This window comes from Hypomesus nipponensis, chromosome 26 (genome assembly GCF_054491055.1).
Source record: "Hypomesus nipponensis isolate SF chromosome 26, ASM5449105v1, whole genome shotgun sequence".
NCBI lineage: Eukaryota > Metazoa > Chordata > Actinopteri > Osmeriformes > Osmeridae > Hypomesus > Hypomesus nipponensis.
In genome coordinates, this window is record NC_140386.1 from 947639 (window position 1) to 971028 (window position 23390).

Sequence of the window (23390 nt, forward strand, 5' to 3'; positions counted from 1 at the left end):
ACTTTTCTCAAGATATAATTTTTAGTCTAGTAATTTGAATTCTGAATACGAAAGGGGACGCAAAAAAATACACACCACTAGGTGTTAGAGTCGCCTTTCCGTTCTAAAAAGCCTTTGAAAATGTCATTGACGTCATACACATCTCGACCAGAGCTACTGCTTGACGGCAATCTCTGGTTACTTCCACTTTTCTCTCGAGGCATCACAACACAGCTGACAGGTTAGGCTCTCCCTGTCAATACACATGCTAGAAAGAGTTTTGGCTTGCTAATGTTGTTGCTAATGTGGCTAATGCTCTGACATTTTGGTTCTGCTTCGGATGCCATCAAGCGGGATCTCTGGTCGTAGTCAGTCCTTCACTAACCAATCAGCATTCGTTAGCAGAATGCTAGCGTGTTATGGGCAACAACGACTTACCCTTTAAGAAATCGAAAGGACATAAGTACTCGTTCATTCAACTTTTGACCTATAAACCATGTTGAACATGCAAAAACTACAATCAAATCTGAGATTTCTCAACGACAATCAGGCGAAAGAGACAAATGTAGCCGTTTGGCTCCATAGACTCCCATTCATTTTGCACTCGACCGCGATCACTCCCAGTGGAACTCTGGTGGAACTGCAACACAATTCGGTACAATGGGGCTTAATAGGGAGTGGGCAGGCTCTCCTTAAACAGGATCTGGTAGTACCGAGCGGAACATCACTCGGGCTTCGCCCCAAGCGTCATCAAGAAACATGGCGGACGCCACAACACCAGGCGTGTCAGCCCCTCATCCTGAAAGATGTGCATTTTATGTGGAAAGGAAAAAACGGTTCTGTAAAATGCAAGTTGGAAGTGGAAGAAGGTTTTGTGGGGAGCACGCACATGCGGTAAGAAGCTTGAAGCAAACACCAAAACCCGCTCTAATATCCTGTAAATGTAGTGCTCTGTAGATAGTTAGCTCTAGCTAACTGCATCAGAGAAAGTTGGCAGCGTGTAGTTAAAGCTGCCCGCAACGGCAAAAATAATATAATTCCTTATAGGTGGTTGGCCTAAGTTCAAAATTGTGCATGTGAACAATTCCTGGCGATGGAGGAGCTGGATTTTTCTGTATTGCTTTAAAACTGTTCTACAACCCTTAAAAAAATGTGTTGGCATGGCCAGCACATTTTACAAGGAACAAACATTTTGTTTCTTTATCGACACAGGCATTTTTTTTCCGGACAACCATGGTCTGCATCCAATAAGAGCTTATATACAGGACACCTTCATAAAATCCACCAATCGTAGGCCTATAACCCGATATTCACATGTGCATTTTGGTGAGCCGGTATATTGTCAGTGGGTGACTGGGCTTCAAATGTATGGACAAAAGTGAAACAAATGGGTAATTCAGGTATTCTCTAAAGAAACATTCAGGGCTCTCAAGTTTTGAAGACAGGCAAGAGTGACATTCTCTCTTCTCCCGTCAGGGGGTCAAAATTAATTAATTAATTGCTTTTTACTTGACATCTTGGTAAGGCAGCAATGATTAATGCATCCATGGCCAGGATATCATTACAAAATATGACTATTTTAAAAGTCAATGGTATCAGAGCTGTGTTCGAACTTGCCACCTCTGACATCCTAAGCGCCACCACTACCAACTACGCCAATGAAAAGCTAGCAATTAGTTGATGCGGGTGGCCTCTTAATTACCTGAGGAGTGAGTTTCACCGATACACACCAGTTACATTTATGAATGACTTGTTCTGAGCAGGTGTTGTCAGTGAACAGGCTGTAAAACTGTTGGTTAAGAGACTCATGAAAAACAGATGCTAATTATCTGGGAAAGATAGCAGCAAGATAGAAGCAGTCAAGTTGTCATTGTTTGTGTCAAATAAGTTGTGAATTTGTTGTAACATTAAAACAGGAGATCATGACTGTGCTCAAAGTGATGATCGAGCTCCAGCGGTTTGCTTTGTTGGTGAACAAAACTTTCGGAAGACGTAGCAGAATCACAAACAATTTGAGAGGCGGTTAGAACCGAAACTGTACTGTCCTGTAGCTAGTGGTACGTGCCAGTGGAGCGAGTGGTACGTGTCAGTGCCTCCGCTGGCACATGACAGTAGCTAATGGTATGTGCCAGTGGAGCTAGTGGTACATGAGCTAGTGGTACATGCCAGTGCCTCCGCTGGCACATGACAGTAGCTAGTGGTACATGCCAGTGCCTCTGCTGGCACATGACAGTAGCTAGTGGTACATGCCAGTGCCTCCGCTGGCACATGACAGTAGCTAGTGGTACATGCCAGTGCCTCCGCTGGCACATGACAGTAGCTAGTGGTACGTGACAGTGCCTCTACTGGCACCTAGTGGTACGTGCCAGTAGCTAGTGGTACATGCCAGTGCCTCTCCTGGTCCATGACAGTAGCTAGTGGGATGTGACTGCGCCTCCACTGGTACATGACAGTCATTGTTCTGTTGATAGTGGTACGCAAGTGTCTCGTGGCAGTTGCATTGGGTGTCTTGCAGCTTTTGTTTACTGTCATGTCAACTAACTGCCCCGCGGCCATTTTAGAATAGGAGAACAGGCTATAAACTTTTATTTAAAAAGATAAGTTAAACTGTTCGTGCTAACAGACTCCATACCATACTTTTGATGTCTCACTACAAGCTCACCATACAAAGTAGTCAATTTAGACATTATATTGCAGATAATGTAATGGTGTGACTGTAAAGCAGACTTGTACACACAAAATGAATTAGTAACAAATTATTTTATTCAGAGTAACTGAATTTAAGCGTGCACATGAGCCACCGTTGTAGACTCTCCTACGTCTCTAATGCACATCGTTGTGTTGTTGATCAGCGCCTCCTAGTGCCGTATAAAATAAATTGTGATAACTGAAGTCAATGTATGTACATTACATTTGCATTTCGATACTTTTGAGTAAATATAGTTGTTAATAATAGTTCATTATTTTCATATGAAGAACCATGTCAATAAATGACACCCTATGATTGCAAATGTACTTTCTGGGTTTTATACATATTGGAAACTACAAACTCTCCTGGATACAAATCTGTTTAAATCACTCACTCATTAAATCACTTAAGATATCTTTATCACAACTGAAGTTACATTTTAAAGTCGACCTGTGTCAAAAAAGTGATATGGGAGAAAATCCTTTTGTTCGTAATGACGTTGTGAATGTAAATGTCAGTTTAAGTATAGGGTTAATAACTTCTCAGCAAGTTATTTAATTGATCAGTTGTTATGGGCTGCTGCAGCACTCAAAAGAGCAGGCAAACTAAGCATTTGATTTGACATGGCTTGAAAATCTTGCAAGCTCACATGTCCAAGTAATCATATACTTTTTGTACATTAAATTGATGTTTAGGGTGTTAATACAAAACATCAAAAATCTAAATTATGACAGAAAACGATTGTTGATCTTTTTGGCTACAATGAGCGGCCGCGACATCCACGGGTTTCCGCAGGCTGCCACACATATTAAAAAAGTTAATAGCCTGTTCTCCAGTAGAGGCACTGTCACGTACCACTAGCTACTGTCATGTGCCAGCAGAGGCACTGACACGTACCACTCGCTCCGCTGGCACGTACCACTAGCTACAGGACAGTACAGTTTCGGTTCTAACCGCTACTGAAAAATTACAGGATATGCTTTTTTCTTTCTTCATTGGTTGTTGCATTAATTCTTACCGAGATACTATGGTGCTATTTTCCGAGTGCCTATTGTATAGACCCTTTCTTTTTTTTAATTATTATTGATAACGGATTATTGGGTGATAACGGACACCTACTGCGTCATTGCAGCAAAACTGTCTTTTCACCGTTCTAAATTATTCCGCTGGCAACATAGTATATGAGTAGGGGTGGGTATCGTAAATTTTTATCGATATCGATACCATTTGAGACTGCTTAACGATTTGAGTCTTTGTCGATACCACTATCGATACTTTTCTATATCTTAAGTAAAACAGATAGAACAAGGGGAAGGTGTTGCTCTCAGGAGGAGGCTGGCTCTAAGGAGCATATATAGGCACAATGGATCCTGACTGGCTAAATCTAAATCTGTCCACTACAGATGTACTATCCACAACCTGGATGAGTAACTAGACTGTGATTGGTTGGTTGATGAAAAGTGACATTGTCAAGCTCATTGACTTTATGAAAAGTTGTACACGTTTCAACAAAAGGCACCTGATATAGCTAAATGACCAGCTAACCAGACCCAAACCTTCCTTATCTCATCCCTTTTTTTTTCTGTCTCTGTTTTTGTTTAACACTATGCTTAAGCATCCCACAGAGCCATGCTCGTGGTGGCTGTTTTGAATGATCAGCAGTGAGGGGGGAGGGCTTGTCTTTACTCACACACTGTGCTCGTAAATAATTTTTGCAGTTCGCGCACACATCAAATTTTAGGGGTATATGCGAGTCAATTAGTTGCACTGTTGAGCCCTGAATTGGCTTATTATTGTCAACAACGGAGACTCGTTACGAAGTTGGGGTGCGCTCACCAGAGGATTGTCCTGCAAAGGCAGCTGGAGTTTGCACCGTTGCGACTCGGACACAGTCGAAGTAATGCATTTTATCTTTATCTGATGCAGGTGCTTTTTCATCGCAGTTGTTTTCCCCTCTTTACAAGAAATTACTTTAGAACATATATTGCACTTTGCTTTGTCTTTATATCTTTGGCTTTAATAAAATGTAGCCAAGCCTTTGACCGTTTCATGCGTTCTGCCATCGTAGCTAGCAACAAAATGATAAATGAAGCGAAGTAGCGCGTGAGGCAATTACATTCTTCTTTGTTTCGTTTAAAGGCGGTTGGCAGGCATTTCAATTGAATTAGTCATTTTATTAGTCAAACATACGTTTGTGCACCAGTGATTTTATTTAAATAACATTAATTGTTTCACAAGACATAAATCAACATTACATTATATTACTTGGTCTCGATAGTGGTATCGATAAGTTTGGACCTTATTGATATTTGGGTTTTGAGAAATTTGGAACCGGGTCCTTACAGAACCGGTTCTCGATACCCATCCCTATATATGAGCCTGTACAAAAGTGTCTGAAATAAGTAACCATAACAAGTGACGGAGTCAAAGCCTCCATTTACAACTTTGAAAGACTTTAACTCTTCCGAGTCGACGATCACGCCGGCGTGATCAGAGCGCTGGTCAGCTTTCGGACCACGAAGCATGTAAACAAAGACACTCAGAGGGCTGCCGTCGATTTCATGCGATAGTGCAGACCTGAAGCTACATTTGAGTGTTTGAGTTGTGTAAATCGGCCAAGTAAAACTTAACTTACGATTTTTTCAATTCCATGAAAAAAGTGCGTTAAAAAAGCGCTCTTTTATGCGCTCGTTGCGTTTATTTGAATATTTTCATCGTTTTTTGTCCAAAAATGAAACGGAGAAAAACGGGTGATTCTGCTCACTCATAGCTATAGCGTGCACGAGAAAGCGAGAGGACAAAGAGACGTCTAAGAAAAAACGGATTAGGTTTATTATGACTAGTATTAGTCATAATAAACCTATTTTGAGTAGTTTTGGGGAGATTTTGAGTAGTTTAGGAGTACATTTGGACTTACTTTGGGTGAAATGAAGCAGACAGGATATCCTTACATGCCGTCGACTTTGTATTTCCGCTTGAGAGCAAAAAAAAAAAACATGTTGGCCTACCAAGATTCTGTTGTTGACAGCGAGAGGTGAGAAAAACATTTATTGCTTTCGTTTATTTTATTATCTAATTCTATTCTACTTCACTGTAGTACAAATTCCTTAGAACATCTTGATTTTTGAATCTTTTACATGTTTTATTGACATACAGAGAATAAAGAGAAAAAAAAGAATTGCAACGGAGAATTACCACGGTAGTCAAAGAGAAGGTTATAAATGAGCCAAGTCTGACATCTAGTGGAGAATTTTTTTTTTTTAATTTTTTTGAATAATTTATGAAATATTACTTTGGACAGTTATTGATGGCACAATAACAGTGTATATGGATAGACCTGCTCTCTTTGTAAATATCTTGATTATATCTCAACTTTACCTTTTTATGTTCACATATACAACTTGTGCTTCAATATTAATCTTTTGAAAAGCTTTGTTGAGTGTGTGTGTGAAATATGGTCCAAAAACCATAATTTTCCCACACGGAGCTTGTGTTTTTGTGTCTGTTTGGGTCCAGTATGTTGAAAAGTATGCCAAAGTGAAAACCCTAATTTAACAGGTCATGTAGGTGAGATTGTGCTGAAAAAAATGATACCAAACATTGGTATGATAAACATTTCTTTATGCAGCATATCAAGGCCAAATCAAAGGTACTCAAAAACGGCCAAAATAGCTCCAGACTCCACAAGAAGCTAACTTGTAATTCACTACAATTAGTGACTCAAATTTATTTTAACCTATTTGAAAATGTTACCTTTCTGAATGTACTGTGTCAGTGTCACGTTACCGCTCATCTCGCATCCCATTTGCTATTCACCTCGCTAAGTCATGATGTAGCCAACCACCTGAAAAACGTAAGTTGGCGTAGCCCTACTTCACTCATGCTAACGCACTGGGTTGAAAAATGAATATGCCTATTATAAGATCCAAATCGAATGACATAATCTTCTCCGGCCAAGACAACAAAATCTTTCTCTGTTGCACCGTTCCCCACTCAGCTTCTAAATAAGTTTGCATGCTGCAAGTTCAGGTAGTATAAGTGCGCTCTGATGATTTGCATGTTTAACAAACAATATTTTAAATTTGTAGTACATTGTAAGAGACACTAAATACCATCGGCATTCGGTTACAACAGGACTGGTGATATGAGTTTATTATTTGTAGGCTACCGTATTTTACGGAAAATAAGCCGCACCATGTACAAGCCGCACCCCCCCAGAATGTACAATTTGCGTTTGTAGATCGGTGTACAAGCCGCTCCGGAATACAAGCCGCACTTTACAAGGTAACAACGTCACCGTTGCACAGCCCACTGCTCACAATTGATCAATTGCAAATTCATGCTGAGGCAGTGGACAGCTTGGATAGCGATCTATCTGGACAACATTCCCAGTCAGGGTGAACACTCAAATTATCTAACCCCTTCGAGGTGTCCAATATCACCTGATAATGGACTCCGCTGCGCGTCGGACGGTTCACGCCTCCGCATCGTCCATTATCAGGTGATATTGGACACCTCGTCTGGCATTATCCCATACATATTTGTTATATTATTGCGCTTCTATTAGTCATCAGAGCAAGTTAACAGTTAAGTGATTTTTTTTTTCTAATCAATGTTTTTATTCCCAGGTGTGTCTGGGAGGTTAATATAATAGTCTAATGGCTAATGTAATATTGCACATATTTTTGTCCTATTTCCCCTAAAGCAATAAACAGGTGGGACTGGCAAGTTAGCCCATAGCTAGCCCATAGCTAGCATGATGTGTTCTAGCTCTATCTAGATCTAGAACACATGTTTACCAGTAGTACTAGTCTACTTATCTGAATTAGGGGTGGGCGGTATACCGGTATGTACTCGAATACCGCGGTATTGCGTTGTGCCATGATATGGATTTTGCCATATCATGGATATCACGATTAGGGCTGCAACAACGAATCGATTACAGTGTTTCCCCTAGGATTTTTTTTAGCAGTGGGGGCAGGTTTGTATCATCGCCCTATTATGTAATTTGAACGCCCTGAACGGCATCATTTGAGTAATGAGGGCAAGCGTAGGCTTATTGATTACTTAAAAAACGTTAAGTTTCATTATGCATCATAGAGGAGCCTAGTTAGAGAAGGATTTAGCAGTTTAATATTAGAAGCCTATTTTATTAATAATTTTCAGAGTAACCTCAAACCTTTCTTTTGTTTCTTTGACCTTACATTTTCTTTGAGGGCTTAGTGGTCTCGGTTTAACATCATTATTTATAGCGACATAATTACCGGACACTGTTAGCTCGCAATGTAGACAAAGAATGCCCCTGCAACAAAGTTGTAACTTGGTAACAAGTAGCCAGCTAGAAACCGAGCAGAAGTTTGTAGCCATATAAAGGCCTATAAATATAGGCTACTTGATTTGGCTGCAAGATTCGCTGATTTTGAGTGTCCAAGATATGATGGATTCTGATCTGGATCAACAGTCTAGCCATGTAGCTAAGGCTTGTCCGGGAAGAGTACATTTTTTTTTTACGGCAAGTCTGGAAGATCAATTTAGGCTAGTGCTACTTGCCCCGATGCACTGGACAAGTTATTAAAACTCAAACAAAATAAAATGCAATGTTAGGCCTACTTCACGTTATGTGCCACTCGTTACGTCTATCGATTTTATTTGAGCGAATTCTGCATCAGTAAAACCACCAACCCAAGGTCTCTACAGACCAGCTAATTTCCTGCTCAACACTTCAACGGGGGCTTATTACTTGAAAGATGAATTAGGCTATTTACGGTCGTCTCAGTTACACCATGAGGGGTGGGAAATACTGTGATTTGCTTAAGAAGGCAAATGGCTAGTAAAACATAACATTTCATAATAATTTTAATAAATCAAGCAGCGCAGCAAGACCCAGTAAAATGTATATCCTACAGCTAAGCAAGGCTGAAGCAGGATGACATTAATTATTTTCATGAACAGACAAAGTTTTGACATTGACAAAGTTTAGGCTGTGGCAATGAAGTTCAGGTTAGTAGTCAGATACTTTCACCTATTGAAAAACTTTTGAGTAAGGGGAAAGCCAAACATGTTCCGTCGCCGTTTGACTTTCTAAACATCTCTAAAGATATGTTTTTGTTAGCTACTCATTAGTGTCTCGGGTAGGCTACAGCGTTGCAGTGAGCCGCCACACTGATTTGAAACCACAGGTAATGGTCATTTCACCAACAAATCGTTTATTAATGTCAAAATAAATCCTACAACAAAAACGTATTTGTGAGGAATGTTTATTTTAACGATTGAAAACAGATGCATCATGACCACTGTAGTATGTGTTGCCCAAGCAACAGAGGCTAATGTCATGATGCTAATGCTTCAGTGAAATAGTAGACTACCGTTTCCGAAAGTAGATGTGGGCCTACTTACTTAATAATATCAGCTAATATTGTACATTACATTTCACAATTATGTTTCACACCACAAAGTAAAATGATTAAATATCACCCTGGCCTCTTTGCTTGTGGCGTTTCTGCAGCTGCCTTGCAGATTAGTATCCCCCAAGTTAACAGATGGGAAACTAATGTTCTGCTAGAGATAGTCACGCGAGTTTTCGTGACGTTGGTGACGTTAGTGGCGTCAGTGACTGTGGCTAGCAAGTTAGCCACCGTTAGCTTCACTTTTTGCCACAAAAACGTAATTTCTACTTAAACCGTGCAATGGAACATAAATCCCAATACAACCAACGCAATCGCTACCGAGACGAACCTTTTGACATCGCCGTTGTCTATGTAGTCCAAATATTGAGGCATCCTTAGGGGGGCGAAAAGAAACAATAAATAATAAATAATATATATGTGAGATAACAATGGTTTGTGCTCGCCGAAGGCAAGCACACCCCAATAAGTCGAGGAGATGTTGGAGTAAAAATAAAATAAAAAAGTTTAGTTGAGCGCGGAGGTAGAGGAAAGACTATCGGAGAGACGTTGTTGTGTAACATTGTTCTGAAACACATGGCGGAGAAATCAGTACTACCTTTTACATTGTGAGAAATGTAAACTTTTATAGTATTTTTATGAATATAAAACCTCTGACAGACACCAGAGTATCTTAACAATGTTTGGCATACTTCCACAGCCTTTACTTTTTTTTTTTGACAAATATTTTATTGGTTTCACAGGTTACAAAAAAAAGGAACAAATTACATCACGGCTTATTTTCTATCTTCCTTCAAAAGCACCCCCTTTCAACCCCCCCCCTCCTGATCTGTCTCTTTGTAAAAACCCACGCTTGATCCTGGGGATCCCATTTTTCCATATAAAGGAGGAGATCAGTTTGTCAAGAGAGCTAAAGTATGATTTTGGCAAAAAGACTGGCAGACACTGAAAAAGATATAGAAATCGCGGAAGTACATTCATTTTTATGCAATTTATCCTACCTGCAATTGTTAAATGCAGAGCCTTCCACCTTTCTAAATCTAGTTTGATCTGTTCCATCAAAGGTAGAAAATTGTTTTGGTAAATAGTTGACAAATGTCGACAGATATTCACCCCTAAGTATTTAAAGCTGTCTCCAGACATCTTAAAGGGAAGATCTCTGTCGATAATTTGTGGAGCTGGGTTATTAACTAAAAAGCATTCACTTTTTGAGTAGTTCAGTTTATAGCCTGAAAAGATACCAAATCTGTCTAATAGTTCAATTATGCGAGGGATAGTGGTCAGTGGATCAGAAACATACAACAGTAGATCATCTGCATAAAGTGAAAGTATATGCCTGCTGTCACCTCTAAAAATCCCCTGATTATAGTTGGTTGATTTAAGTGCTATAGATAATGGTTCGATCGCCACCGCAAATAATAGGGGACTCAGGGGACAACCCTGACGTGTAGACCTGGAGAGTGTAAAGTATTGAGAACTCATTCCATTTGTATTCACTGAAGCTTTGGGTGAAGTATATAGTAACTTCATCCATGAAATGTATTTAGAACCCATACCGAATCTGTTAAGGACATCAAACAGATACCCCCACTCCACCCTGTCAAATGCTTTCTCAGCATCTAGTGAGACCACTACCTCTGAAGTTTCAACAGGAGCCGGGGACAGAAGGATATTAAGAAGTCTGCGAATGTTTGAGAAGGAATGGCGATTTTTCATAAATCCTGTCTGGTCAGATGATATAATGTCCTGTAAAACAGATTCCAATCTCACTGCAAGTATTTTAGCCAGAATTTTATAGTCGTTATTCAAGAGTGAGATCGGCCTGTAGGAACCGCACTCATTACTGTCTTTGTTTGGTTTCAACAATAAAGTTATGGAGGCCTCTGTGAGGGTTTGAGGTAAGGTTCCTTGAGTCAAGGAGTCATTAAACATGTTAAGAAGAAGAGGGCTTAGTTTATCAATGTGTTTTTTTAAAAGATTTATAGGGTAACCATCTGGGCCAGCCGCTTTGTTGCTTTGCATCAGTAATTTCACTAATTTTCAGAGGTTGATCCATAACATTAGCTTTGTCAGGAGTGATGGATGGAAATTCCAAATTATCAAGAAATTCCGTCCTGTATGTGTCAGTGTTAGAGGCTTCAGAAGTGTATAGATTAGAGTAGTAATTTTTAAAGGTATCACTAATGACAGATGGGACTATTGTAAGTTCTCCGGAGGAAGTTCTTATTTGTTTAATTTGTTGAGATGCTGTTCGACTCTTGAGCTGGTGAGCTAACAGTCGTCCTGCCTTCTCACCATGTTCATACAAAAAACCTTGTGAGCGCAATAGTAATTTTTCTGTCTCATGTGTTGTAAATAGATTATAATCCATTTGCAAATGTTGTCTCTCTTTTACCAGCTCTGGGGATGGTGATACTGATAGTTTGTTATCCAGATGACTAATACTTTCCATCAGCTGCTCTTGTTTTTGTCTTCTTATTTTATTTAAACTTGCAGAGTACGATATAATCTCTCCCCGAATAACCACTTTTAATGTTTCCCAAAGCAAAGATGGAGATATGGAATCTGAGTTGTTGTTAATAAGGAAATTATCAATTGCTGCAGAAATCATGCAATTAAACGCATTGTCATTAAGCAGTGTGCAATCCAACCTCCAGGGGGGGCGTGTTTTTTGTAAGAATCTGAAGGAGAGGAGATATGATCCGATATGACTATGGTTGAGTATTCTGTGTGACTGACAGTTGGAAGGAGATCGTTACTAATGAAAAAGTAATCTATTCGTGAGAAACTTTTATGAACCTGAGAGTAAAATGAAAATTGTTTCTTATCAGGGTAGCGGAAACGCCAAGGGTCCACACTTCCTATTTGGTTCATGAAAGATGAGAAGGCTTTGGCCATTTTGGATGGTGGGTGTTGTCTGGAGGGGGATCTGTCCAGTAAAGGATCCATTGCACAGTTAAGGTCACCCCCCAAAATTAGTTAATGATAGCTCAAATCTGGAAGAGATGATATCAGCTTTGTAACAAATGCCTCATCATCCCAGTTGGGCGCATACAAGTTTGCAAGAGTGACTGCTTCATTGTTAAGACAGCCTGTAACTATAATGAATCAGCCTTGATTGTCAGCGAATGTATTAGATGGGGTAAACTGAATTTTTTTAATGGAATAAAATAGCTACACCCCGCACTTTGCTGCTAAATTTGGATTTAAAACATTGGCCAGTCCACGATGCCCTCAATCTGTGTTGATCTTTGGAGATCAGATGTGTCTCCTGCAGGAAAGCCACATCTGTTTTCAAATGTTTTAGATGAGATAAAATTCTGCCCCTCTTGACTGGGCTATTAAGCCCTTTAACATTCCAGGATACAAACCTCAGGTTTGCTCCTTCACCTTTTATTACGTTGGCCATATGAAATAGTAAGAGGAGTGTAAAATAATGACACTGCCTTGGTATGAGAAGATGAGAGCAGGAGAAGGGGAGGAAACGAAAGGGGAGAGAGAGGGGAAAAAAACTAAAAACAAACATACAAAATAGGGGACATATATACCAACAATTGTAGTGAGGCCATACTCACCCACCACCCCCCTCCAAATCGTACACATCCACCCACCCACCCATTCCCTTCCCAGAAAAAAAACCCACACTAAACTCTCAGAACGGAGAGTATACAATACTAATGCAAAACCTAACGTTCCTAAGCATGTTCTCAGAACTAGAACTAGCAGCAGGACATTACAAAACGAGTCACTTCTAGGCGGCATGCAACACGATCCCTAGTACATGAGCTAGGGGGCTCCTATTTAAAACAATGAATCCTGCGATTCAGAAACTAAGATCAGTGGGAGGTATAATATAGGCCTATAAGCTAGGTTAATGTACACCTTCATATTGTTAACGGTTACTGTGTGAAGCTTATTGTATTTTTAAAGAAGTAAGAAAAGAAAAAACGATAGGCCTATAACAAAATAAGATTTAGAGAGTCATCTTCAAAAGATCATCAGTCAAAATCGACAGAAAATGTTAGCTTGGTGGCTGCAACAGACAACTCGGGATGAGGCCGGTCTCTTCTCCTTTGCAGCATACTAGACAGGGGTGTTGATGTGCTGGTCATAAAAGTCCTGGGCTTTTTGTGGCGAATCAATGTAGTAGTCTTGATCTTGGAAAGAGACGTGAAGACGGGCTGGGTGTAGCAGGCGAAACTTTATTCCTTTCAGATACAGGGAGTTTTTTATCGGGTTAAATGACGCTCGTTGTTTGTTCAGTTCAGCACTGATATCAGGGTAAACTCTCAGTTCAGAACCACGATACGTCATCCGATGTTTCCTGGCCCATCCCAGGACTTTCTCTTTCTCTTGAAAACGAAGGAATTTGACGATAAAGGCTCTAAGCTTCTCTGTATTATTGTATCCCGGTCTGCGGAGGGAGCGATGAGCCCTCTCTATCTCAGGTGGGCTATTGAAGACCTCGGAGCCGGTCACCGTCATCAGCAAGTCAGACACAAACTTCGTTAGGACCTGGCCTTTCTCACTCCCCTCGGGTATGTTGATTATTCTCAAATTCGAACGCCTGGATCTATTTTCAAGATCGTCAACTTTGTCCAGAAGTTTACCGCATTGGGATTGAAGCGTTTTAACTGTGGTCTCCATCTCGGTGAGTTTTCCAAAGTTTTCCCCAGCCAAAACTTCTGTATGAGTGAGACGGTTATTAAACGATGACACCTGCTGTCTCAGAGAATCCACCGATGATTTGAGGGATTCTGTTGACTCGTGGATCAAAGCTGCCACATCGGTCTTAAAGCTTTCACGTTGATCATTGAGCAGAGCTTCGAGGTCGCTTTTGGTAACCGGGCTGTCTTCTTCATGTTTGCTAGCCCATTCAGCATCTCTGGCCGCCATGTTAGCTAACTTAGCAGAAACGTTAGCTCGAGTACCTTGCTGTTTCGGTGTGTTCATTAGGCCTATCTCTTGACACTCCCGTGTAAAAAAGAATTTGTAAATGTTGAAATTTAGGTCAACAAAGATGAGGAAAATAAGTTGAGGTCGTTCAGGTTAATGATATGAAAAGTTTAGCCGGAGCCCCCTTTCGCACGTCTGCTCACCACCTCGTCATGCCGGAAGTCAGCCTTTACTTTTTCAATTAATACTGGGGACACGCCACAGGATAATCGGGCCAATTTCGGCCCGTCCGACAATCCTAGGTAACATATGTCTCGATTATCTTGATGGTTCCGCAGATTTTATCAGATGTTCCCTTGGTGTGAGGTGTGTTAAGAGTGACCACACACTGTAGGAGCAAAATGGCTAAATCTAGGATTTTTGTCCTCATGTTTATGGTCTCTCACAGTTAGAAAATCTTAAAAGATTTAAAAAATCGTATAGTGTGTCCCCAGCATTAGTTTAAAATAAAATGACAGAAAATCACTTATCTTTGAAAATAGCTTGATCCTGAACGTTTTTTCAAAATTGTGTCAAAAAATCTTACATACACACCAGATTATTCTAGTTAAGTCTGGCCTACTTACACAACCTTTCAATTTTCAAAAATGTTTTAAACAAAACTCAAATAGATTGCTCATCTCTGAAAATAGCATAAGTTTTTGCTGCATAAGCGCGGGTTCTAGCGGTTTGAAGTGGAAGATTTCGGACTTGGCGGAAGCAAGTAGCTCTAGCTTTCCATTTTACCAAATGGAAATATTGCAAGTACTTTACCTTTTTGCCACAGGTTAACATTTACATTTATTCATTTAACAGACGCTTTTATCCAAAGTGACTTCCAAGAGAGAGCTTTACAAAAGAGCATAGGTCACTGATCATAATAACGAGATAGTCCCAAACATTGCAAGTAGCCAAAACATGAAGCATACATTGTGAAAAAGCTAAACAAGTGCCAACAGGGAAGACCCATAAGAGCATGCAGTTATACAAGTTACAAATTAAAACAACAAGGACATTAATGTCAAGTGCAAGCTATGTCCTGGGGAGAAAAAACGATACGCGGCTGCGGCTAGCACAAGTAACCTTCTGAAGCACCTCAGAAGGCAGCATTGACGTACAGTTTTCAGTGGTCCATGTTCATCAGAATCAGACAAGGTTTTAATCGCCATGAAAGTTTGCAGAGACTAGGAATATACTTTGGCATCGACAGATAACACCTCAGTAACACCTGTTAAGCAGGCAAAACTTGATTTTACATCGCCAGTGCAGAAAGTGTTTGAAGGTGAGCTTAAAAAGATTATTGCAAACTAGATTGCAGGAAGAGATGCTACTGCTGCATACTGTAGAATAATGTGATGTCATGTTTAACTTAAAGTTAAGCTTTTGTGTTATGCACCTATTGTTTGGTAAATAAAGATGAAAGAAGGTTACACATGTTACTAGAATGTTAAGCATTAGTAGGCTATGTTTTAAAAAGGTAAAAGGCTAAACTGTTCCAAGTTTGACTTGTATTTAATTATTGAAAGACTTTCCTTTCTGTTGTCTATCCAGTCAACGTTTATAGGGATTGTAAGAAGTAATCCATTACATTACTTATTCAGTAATTAAATTTCTTTTCAGACAGAGTAATTACAAAAGTAATTTAAATACAATATGGATGAAGTAATTAGTAATTTGTAATAAATTACTTTTTTGAAGTAACTTACCCAACACTGGTTCTCACATATATATGATTTATTATTGTTTATTTTCACGCCCCTAAGGCTCAGTCAATATTTGGACTACGTAGACTTCGGTGTCAAAATGTTCGTCTTGGTCACGATTGCATTGCTTCTATTGGGATTTACGTTCCGTTGCACAGTTTAGGAGGTCACAACGTTTTTGTGGCAAAAAAGTGCATTCTGTCAACAAAGGGTACTCGCTAGCCTACGTCACTAAGCCAGCACACGTTAGCAACAACGCATGGATACAAGGTGATAGAGACGTTCTAGCACGCAAGTTGGAGCTTGGATTATGAATGAAAAATACCACCCCAAAAAATTCCCAACTATTGGACTTTGTTGAGAAAGCGATTTCGAGTGGAACTGCCATCTTGGATTTTTGATTTAGGTCGTGAAAGTCTTTGTAATTTGAGCAAGTGCGGGTCGCCCGTGAGACCGCCGTATTTTAGGCGGCAGCAATGCTAGAAAGGGTCATAGTAGTATTTTCGTAATTTTTTAGTTCACTTTTACACGAAAAAACAGAAAGAGGGAAATGTTATGACGATATGACTATTGTGAAGACAGCCAGGTGGTGAGATTTTTATGTAGGTTGCGGCCAGCGGGTCAGCATATTTTTGTGATTTGTGTAATACTTGGAATTTGAGTGAGACCGCCTTAGAGTCACAGACTCGGCTCGCCCACTGGCAGTGTGTAGTAAGCTACAATACTGTCTTCAATGCCACAGCTATTATTATGTCAAAAGAAACATTCTCATTTCCGGCGCTTTCAAATAATCAGTGAAGTATGGTTAGCAACAGCAGCTAGCTTGCCTCTAGCAAACTGCTTTTGAATTAGCCATGTCCCCCTAAATTAATATCAAACTTATTTACCTTTTGGGGGACTTATTTTAAGTTTGCAGACAGTACTGTTTGAATCGCAATTCAATCTGAAATACTGCCAGTGACAACGTTTTTACAGTAGCTTGTTTCAAAGGTTGTTTGCTTATTTCAAAGGGTGTTCCTAATGAATTATGCAATATGAGAAGGCTAAATCCTTGAAAATATCACTAGAAGGGAAAACGGACCCACCTGCAACAGACGCAAACAAGCACACCTTACAATTTCCCCAGAAATTGTACCCTCTCTAGTTGTTTATAGCTAGAGCTAACTCTACAAATATTTAAGTTTTTTTGCGATCCCATAAACGTAGGCTACTGTTGAACGCGTAGGCTACTGAGAAGTCGATCTTCCGTGGCAATTAAACGCTGCAACATTTGGAAAATTCAACTCATGACACACCGAGTTACCCAGTCCAAATCCGTCCGAGTAGATAAGCCACTGCAGTGGGGATTGTCATGACATTTTAAGAATAACTAATATATTGTAATAAATACCGATACCGTCAGTGCTTACAAATTATACCGTGATAAACATTTTAGGCCATACCGCCCATTCCTAATCTGAACTACAACAACATGATTGTCCGGAACAAGTGGATTTGTAGGGCAAATGGAAGAGAATGTACTTGCCCCACTGGACAAGTTTAAGCTCAAACAAAATTAAATGGCATGTTACCTCCACTGGCCAGCTTGCAAATACTGAAGGATAGCCTACCGAAGTTGAGTAGCCAATGTTGTTAGCGATGCTAGCTAACGTTAGTTTGCTAGCTGTATATAACATTACACTGGGTCTTGCAGCTGTTTGACTGAAATTTTTATAAAATATTATGTTCTACTACTGGCCATTTGCCTACTTTAGTATGTCACAGTATTTCCAAGCCCTGATAATGTAACTGAGAAGACGCAGTAAATAATTCCTCTTTCAAGTAATAAGCCACCGTTCAAGTCAAATTAGCTGCGGTCTTAGCTACACGGTCTTGTATAATATCACAGCTCATCTTAGTTGGTCAAAGGCACAATCTTTACCCGGACATTACTTTTGTGCATGGAAAAGTGAAACGTAAATGTAGGCTAGTGTATGGCCTCAAAAAGTAATGTCAGGCCCTGAATGATCACTAGATATAAAGAAAATGTTGACTTCCACTCTGTGCTATTCACTGGTAGTAAAAATAAATTGTATATGTGCACTGCTGTTCGTTGACGAGCTCCAGAGGTTGCTGAATGATAGCAACCAGGGGGACACTTCATCAACTCTCCACTCATTCTCCTTGGTACAATGAACCGTTTAATAAATGAATCATTTAATAAATAATAAATGATTCATTTATTTGGCTTTGACGGCCAGCTGCGGGCCATCATATACATTAGTGGTTCTTGCCACCTCTTCTTCATCCCTGTCAGTCGCCATTATTCTAGTACTAGACTGAGGCTACTCAGCTCCACGACTCCCCAACGTGACATCATCGTCGAATTGCGCTAATATGCTAATGCTAACACAAAATTATTTTTGAATAATTGACATATCTTGAGTGCTTTATGTACCCATTAATCGACAGTGGTGGTTAACTTGCCATATAGCCTTTAAGGTAGGCTACTCTGAAGCATGTACGCTGCCTGCTTCATTTGATCTTGATAGGCTAAGCATTCTGTAGCAAATTATAATAATAATAAACACACTTTTTATTAATTAAAACTACTTCAGCATAATAAAGCACCTAAAATACAAACCTGAGCAAGGGCAGCAATCGCTATGGAATCAACAGACGTGCAATTTAGCTAGCAGGGGAAGAATACAAACAACGAAAATCACCAGTTTACTTGATTTAAATTTGCAAGAACTATAGACTTATACAATAACAGGCTTAAATGAACTATACAATAACAGGTTTAAATGAACTGACAACATAAGTTATACGACGTACAGTTCTCAAGAATGCACACATGCAATCTCAACTGCGGTGTGAAACGCATGTCCATGCAGTAGGGCTGGGCAATATGGGTAAAAAATGCTGGTGATTTTGTGTTGTGGCGGGTAAACTCGCTTCATCTACCGGCCACCGTGGCGGGTGAATACAATTATTACACGGCTGTTCTTAATGCTGTAGAATGCCCCATTCTCTTGCATGGGGCTTCCCAACGTTCTGCGGTCAATTATTTTTCTATAACAGAGCGTTGCTATGTATAACTGACTGCTGTCAAGAGAAGTGGCCTTTTTGCCTCGGATTCACGTCTTTCGTAGCACTCTGCATGTAGTCCGGTAACTTTTTAACCCCAGCGACGTCAGCTGATTTGAAGCGTAAACGTCTATGAAGTTCAACGTCTTTGGCGAACTATTTCTCTCCTGATCAACACTGCGAATGGTAACATATACATTGTAAAAAGACACACTAGTAGCCGTGTAATAAGCGGGATAATGTATAGAACACCCTTGTCATTATCGGGAAAATAAGCACCTTCAGAGCGAAGCTACACCCCTCTGCTTCGCGTTGGGTGCTGTTCGCCCTGTCTTGGAAGAAGAACGCTCGGGAAAGCACCTCTGAAACTTCAGAATCTGATTCTGATGAGCAGGAGTAAATTGTACTGGGAGTGCGGAGGATGGGTGGAGGAATGTTGGTTTGTTGTTTAATCTGCCCTACTCATTTAATGAAATGTATATCAGTTTGTAGTTTGTGTATGTATAAGAGAGAAAGAGAAAGTGTCAGTGTTTCATTGAGACTTGAGATTAAATAAACTGCTTAAGTATTGTAGATCTTGTAGTATTAATTTTTACATGCAGTTACACATTGTTGGTTAAAAACAAGAAAGTGGCTGGTAAAAACATTGAGTGGCTGGTAGATTTTGAAATCCATCAGCCACAGTGGCGGTGGACAAAAAATTTAATTTCCATCCCTGACCTGGGGTCAAGGAACTCAATTCTTTAAAACTAGCTTTTTATCAATACCTTAAACTCACACTTTCTGCATGTTCCAATGAGTGATTTTGCTTCAGGTGGTAAAAAAGGTTTCTTATATACTAGTATTATAATTGGACCAATACGCTGTTCTTAATGGTCCAGAAACGATTTACGGACCTAGCAAGCAGTTGCCTTGGAGATGTTGACAACATGCCGTCTGCTCCAGATTCGTCATGTTTGATTTCGGATTTTCCTAGGTGTTGTTGTATTATATAAAAATAAAAAAAGAATATGGACTTTTCGACAGATCTACAAACACCTTTGTTAGTTAACCGAGACCGTAGGTCAAGGTCAACAAGAAGAAGTCCACATTTGCCGTTTGTTGTATTACCAGACTTGGTAGCCACCTGTTTGTTTAGTAGTGCTAGTGCTACACCAATTTGCACCGAACATTGCTTTGTCGGATTTCAAAAATATATATTTTTTCGGTAATAAGATACATTTTCCGCGGTTAACATTATCTACTCCACTCGAGGTGCTCAGTATCACATGTCTATGCTCAGTATATTTTAGTCAGCGTAGGCTACCATTTCTACGCAACTTCCTGCTGCATCACAGAAATTAAATGGACTGCTGTTCCTAATGGTTTTCTATCAACATTATCAATATAATTGAAAATGAATTAATGTTACGATATCTTTATTGAGGGAAGTCATTACTTCGATAATAATTGGTATCGCTTTATCGCCCAGCCCTACTGTGCAGTTCTCCGACATGCACTCTAACAACCACTGCTGATGGAGGACATTCAATTTTGTAAGCCTACAGCCTGATTTCTGATACTGTGGCGGTGGAAATGTATCCATAGCGGAAACACTGCAATATAAATTATCATTCCAGGTTAAGAATACCAATGGCGGCTGCGTCAGAAATCGTAAATCAAACTTTTGTCAGCATTTTGAGTGGAAATTTCATTTGCATTTGTACAGGTGTATTCTTGCACGTCGGGCTGGCCCTTGCAGCGGAATGACAGTTTAGTGGCCACTCTGTCCATTTGCGCACCTCACAGTTGCGTATTGATCAGACAAGAAGACACGCTTTTCAACTCAAATCAAATGTATTTGTATATCCCTTTTTACACGCAAGCATGTCACAGAAGGCTTCACATACGCCCATAGAACTGCCCCTCAACCAACCTAAACCATCAAGGAAGACAAGGAAAAACTCCCAGAAAAACTCCCAACAGGAGAAAACATGGAAGAAACCTTGGGAGGAGCAATTCAGAGAGGGATCCTCTCCTCCAGAGACGGTTGGTAAGAGAGAGGAGCAGAACACAAGCTAAACGTACTCATACAGTGTCGGTTTTGAAACACCAAAATCCATAGTACAGCTTTATAAACGTTGGATGGGACCGGGAAACTCGCTGTTGGCCGTCATGGAGACTGGATTCCGGTTGACGACCTGGTCTAGCGTTGGCAGACCGACAACCAGGCAGGTCCTGATGGCTCAAACCCCCCACACCACAGGGGATGTGTGGGGGGGTGGGACAGAGAGAGGAGAGCAGGGATAAGAAAATGCCAGGAGCAGCTAACAGTTACAGTCATAATAGAATGAGATCCCCACCAGTCAAGTGTGGACTAGTGCAGCAATTTAACAGAGCTAAAAGGGTATTTGATGCAGCCCCACACACCAAGACGGCGGCAGCCCCCCTCGGTTGGAACATGAAATCTGTTCCAGGGGAAAGAACTCTAAAATAGGTTCTACTTATACAAATAAGGATGAAAACAACCAGTGCCCCGTTGTCTCCAACTAGTAACAAAAACTTTAACAATATACAGCAACGGAACTATAAAAGTAACGATATACAGTACCAGGTTTACTTTATTTGTAACATCTAGATGGGCAATGAACATAAGCTATAATTACAATTTAAGTTACATGTGATACACACATAGGCAAACGCACACCCCAGGTTTACATAGAAAGTACACACATACTTACCTTTAACAATCATAGAATTGACTAAACAAGAAAGTTTTTAATATAGTTTTAAATGTTGAAACAGTATCAGCCTCCTTAATTGAGACATGTAATTTGTTCCAGAGAAGAGGTGCTCTATATGAGAACGCCCTACCTCCAGCTGTTTTTTTTCTTAATTTTAGGTATTACCAGATAGCTGGCATCTTGTGATCTTAGAGTCCTTGCGGGGCAATAGGGTGCAAGGAGACCGGAGAGGTACAGTGGTGCCAATCCATGTAGAGATCCGTAAGTTAGTAGTAAAACTTTGAAATCAGCTCTGGCTTGGATAGGAAGCCAGTATAAAGAGATAAGAGTAGATGTTATATGATCAAACTTTCTTGTTTTAGTCAATAGTCTAGAAGCAGCATTTTGCACCGGCTGTAAATTTCTTATGTAGGTAATTGGGAGGCCAGAGAACAACACATTGCAGTAGTCCAATCGGGACGTAACAAAAGCATGTATTAGTTTTTCAGCATCATTCTTTGAGAGGAATTTTCGTATTTTGGCAATATTACGTAGATGGAAAAATGCGGTTCAACTCTATTACTATTGATCAAAACAGAACGAGGGTTCGGCTGTAGCCTACTTGAAACATACAATTGAGAACATATTCGCTGACATGCATTGCATGCGTGATGAACAGTTTTTTACAATTTTCTTCATCTTCATTTTTTTATGCCTTTGGCGCTCGGGATTTGTCGTTGACGCTCGGGAAAACGGCTTTGGTGCACCAAATTTTTCTCTATGCAGGAAAAACCTTGCATATAATAATATGAATCAATGACATACGTAATTATAATTAGCCAAGAGTGGGTATACCACGTCAGTAAATCTCTGCACACTTGGCAAGTTGGTAAACAAACCTCATTAGCATAGTACACACATGCGCACAATGAATTGTATTGCTAGCAGTGTATTCAGGGCCACAAGTAGTTGCAATGATGGAATGCATGTACGTAGCATTTTCTGAAGCTAGTTGGTCCAAGTTTGTTCAGAGTCCATTGCAATTGCAAATTTTTGACAGCTAGGAGCGAATTCTTGCAAAAAAGCAGTGGAAAGATTCAACTTAAATTCAGCACCAGAATATTTGTGTGTTGTAGGTTGATGCTTTGAGACTTTACTTGAGAAGTGTGTGCAATAACTGAACATTGTGTGTAGTGTTTTGACAATAATGTGATGTGTAATTGACATCAGTGTGTAAACAAGTAATTTCAGAGACTAATGCAGATAAGTGTGAAGAAGTGCCAGATGGGGTCGAGCAATTGGTACATGAAGTGAAGGTTGTGAAAATTGTGCCAAATTTTTGCTTTTTAGTGTGTTAACAATAGTGAAAACCTGTAACTACCTTGGCCTTCAGGCAACATCTCGTCTTCTTCTGAAACAACTGGTTACCGTAGACACTACTAGATATTTTCCAATTTGAATATTTTATTTTTAAGTGTAATACAAAAAATATTTATGTTAATATGAAGATTAATCTGTTATCTATACCAGATTACATTTATTATACATTTAACACATTTGTAAATGTATGAGGATATCTATAAAGAAAGAAAAGTCCCATTCATCTGTAGTGTGATAATAGTGTCACCTGTTGTGGTCATTTTCAGGACTTTCGTCCCGGGTAGAGATTTTGGCACACATCCCACGTTGTTCAATGGGGTCATATTAGTCTATAACAGTTGTAATATTCTCTGCTAAATGAAGTGCATACAAATCTTACTCAATGTGAACTGAATTTTGCTAGTTTAGACAGGATACTTGCAAGAGTATGCTCTCTTTCTCTCTCCCCTTCTAACCGAGATAGGCCAACGTTAAAACTACAGCATAAGCTACGTAGCCTACATAACACAATCCCAAACATCATGTAACG

The 23390-nt window shown here is 39.9% G+C and overlaps 1 protein-coding gene across 1 annotated transcript in view; it reads left to right on the top strand.

Moving 5' to 3' along the window:
• Window positions 1-667: 667 nt before the first annotated feature.
• trmt13 (tRNA methyltransferase 13) overlaps window positions 668-23390 on the top strand; it is a 65961-nt gene continuing 43238 nt past the window's right edge. Inside the window, exon 1 of the mRNA XM_084693164.1 lies at window positions 668-873. Coding sequence (XP_084549290.1) covers window positions 739-873 — 135 coding nt within the window. The 5' untranslated portion in view covers window positions 668-738. The remainder of the gene's footprint in view (window positions 874-23390) is intronic.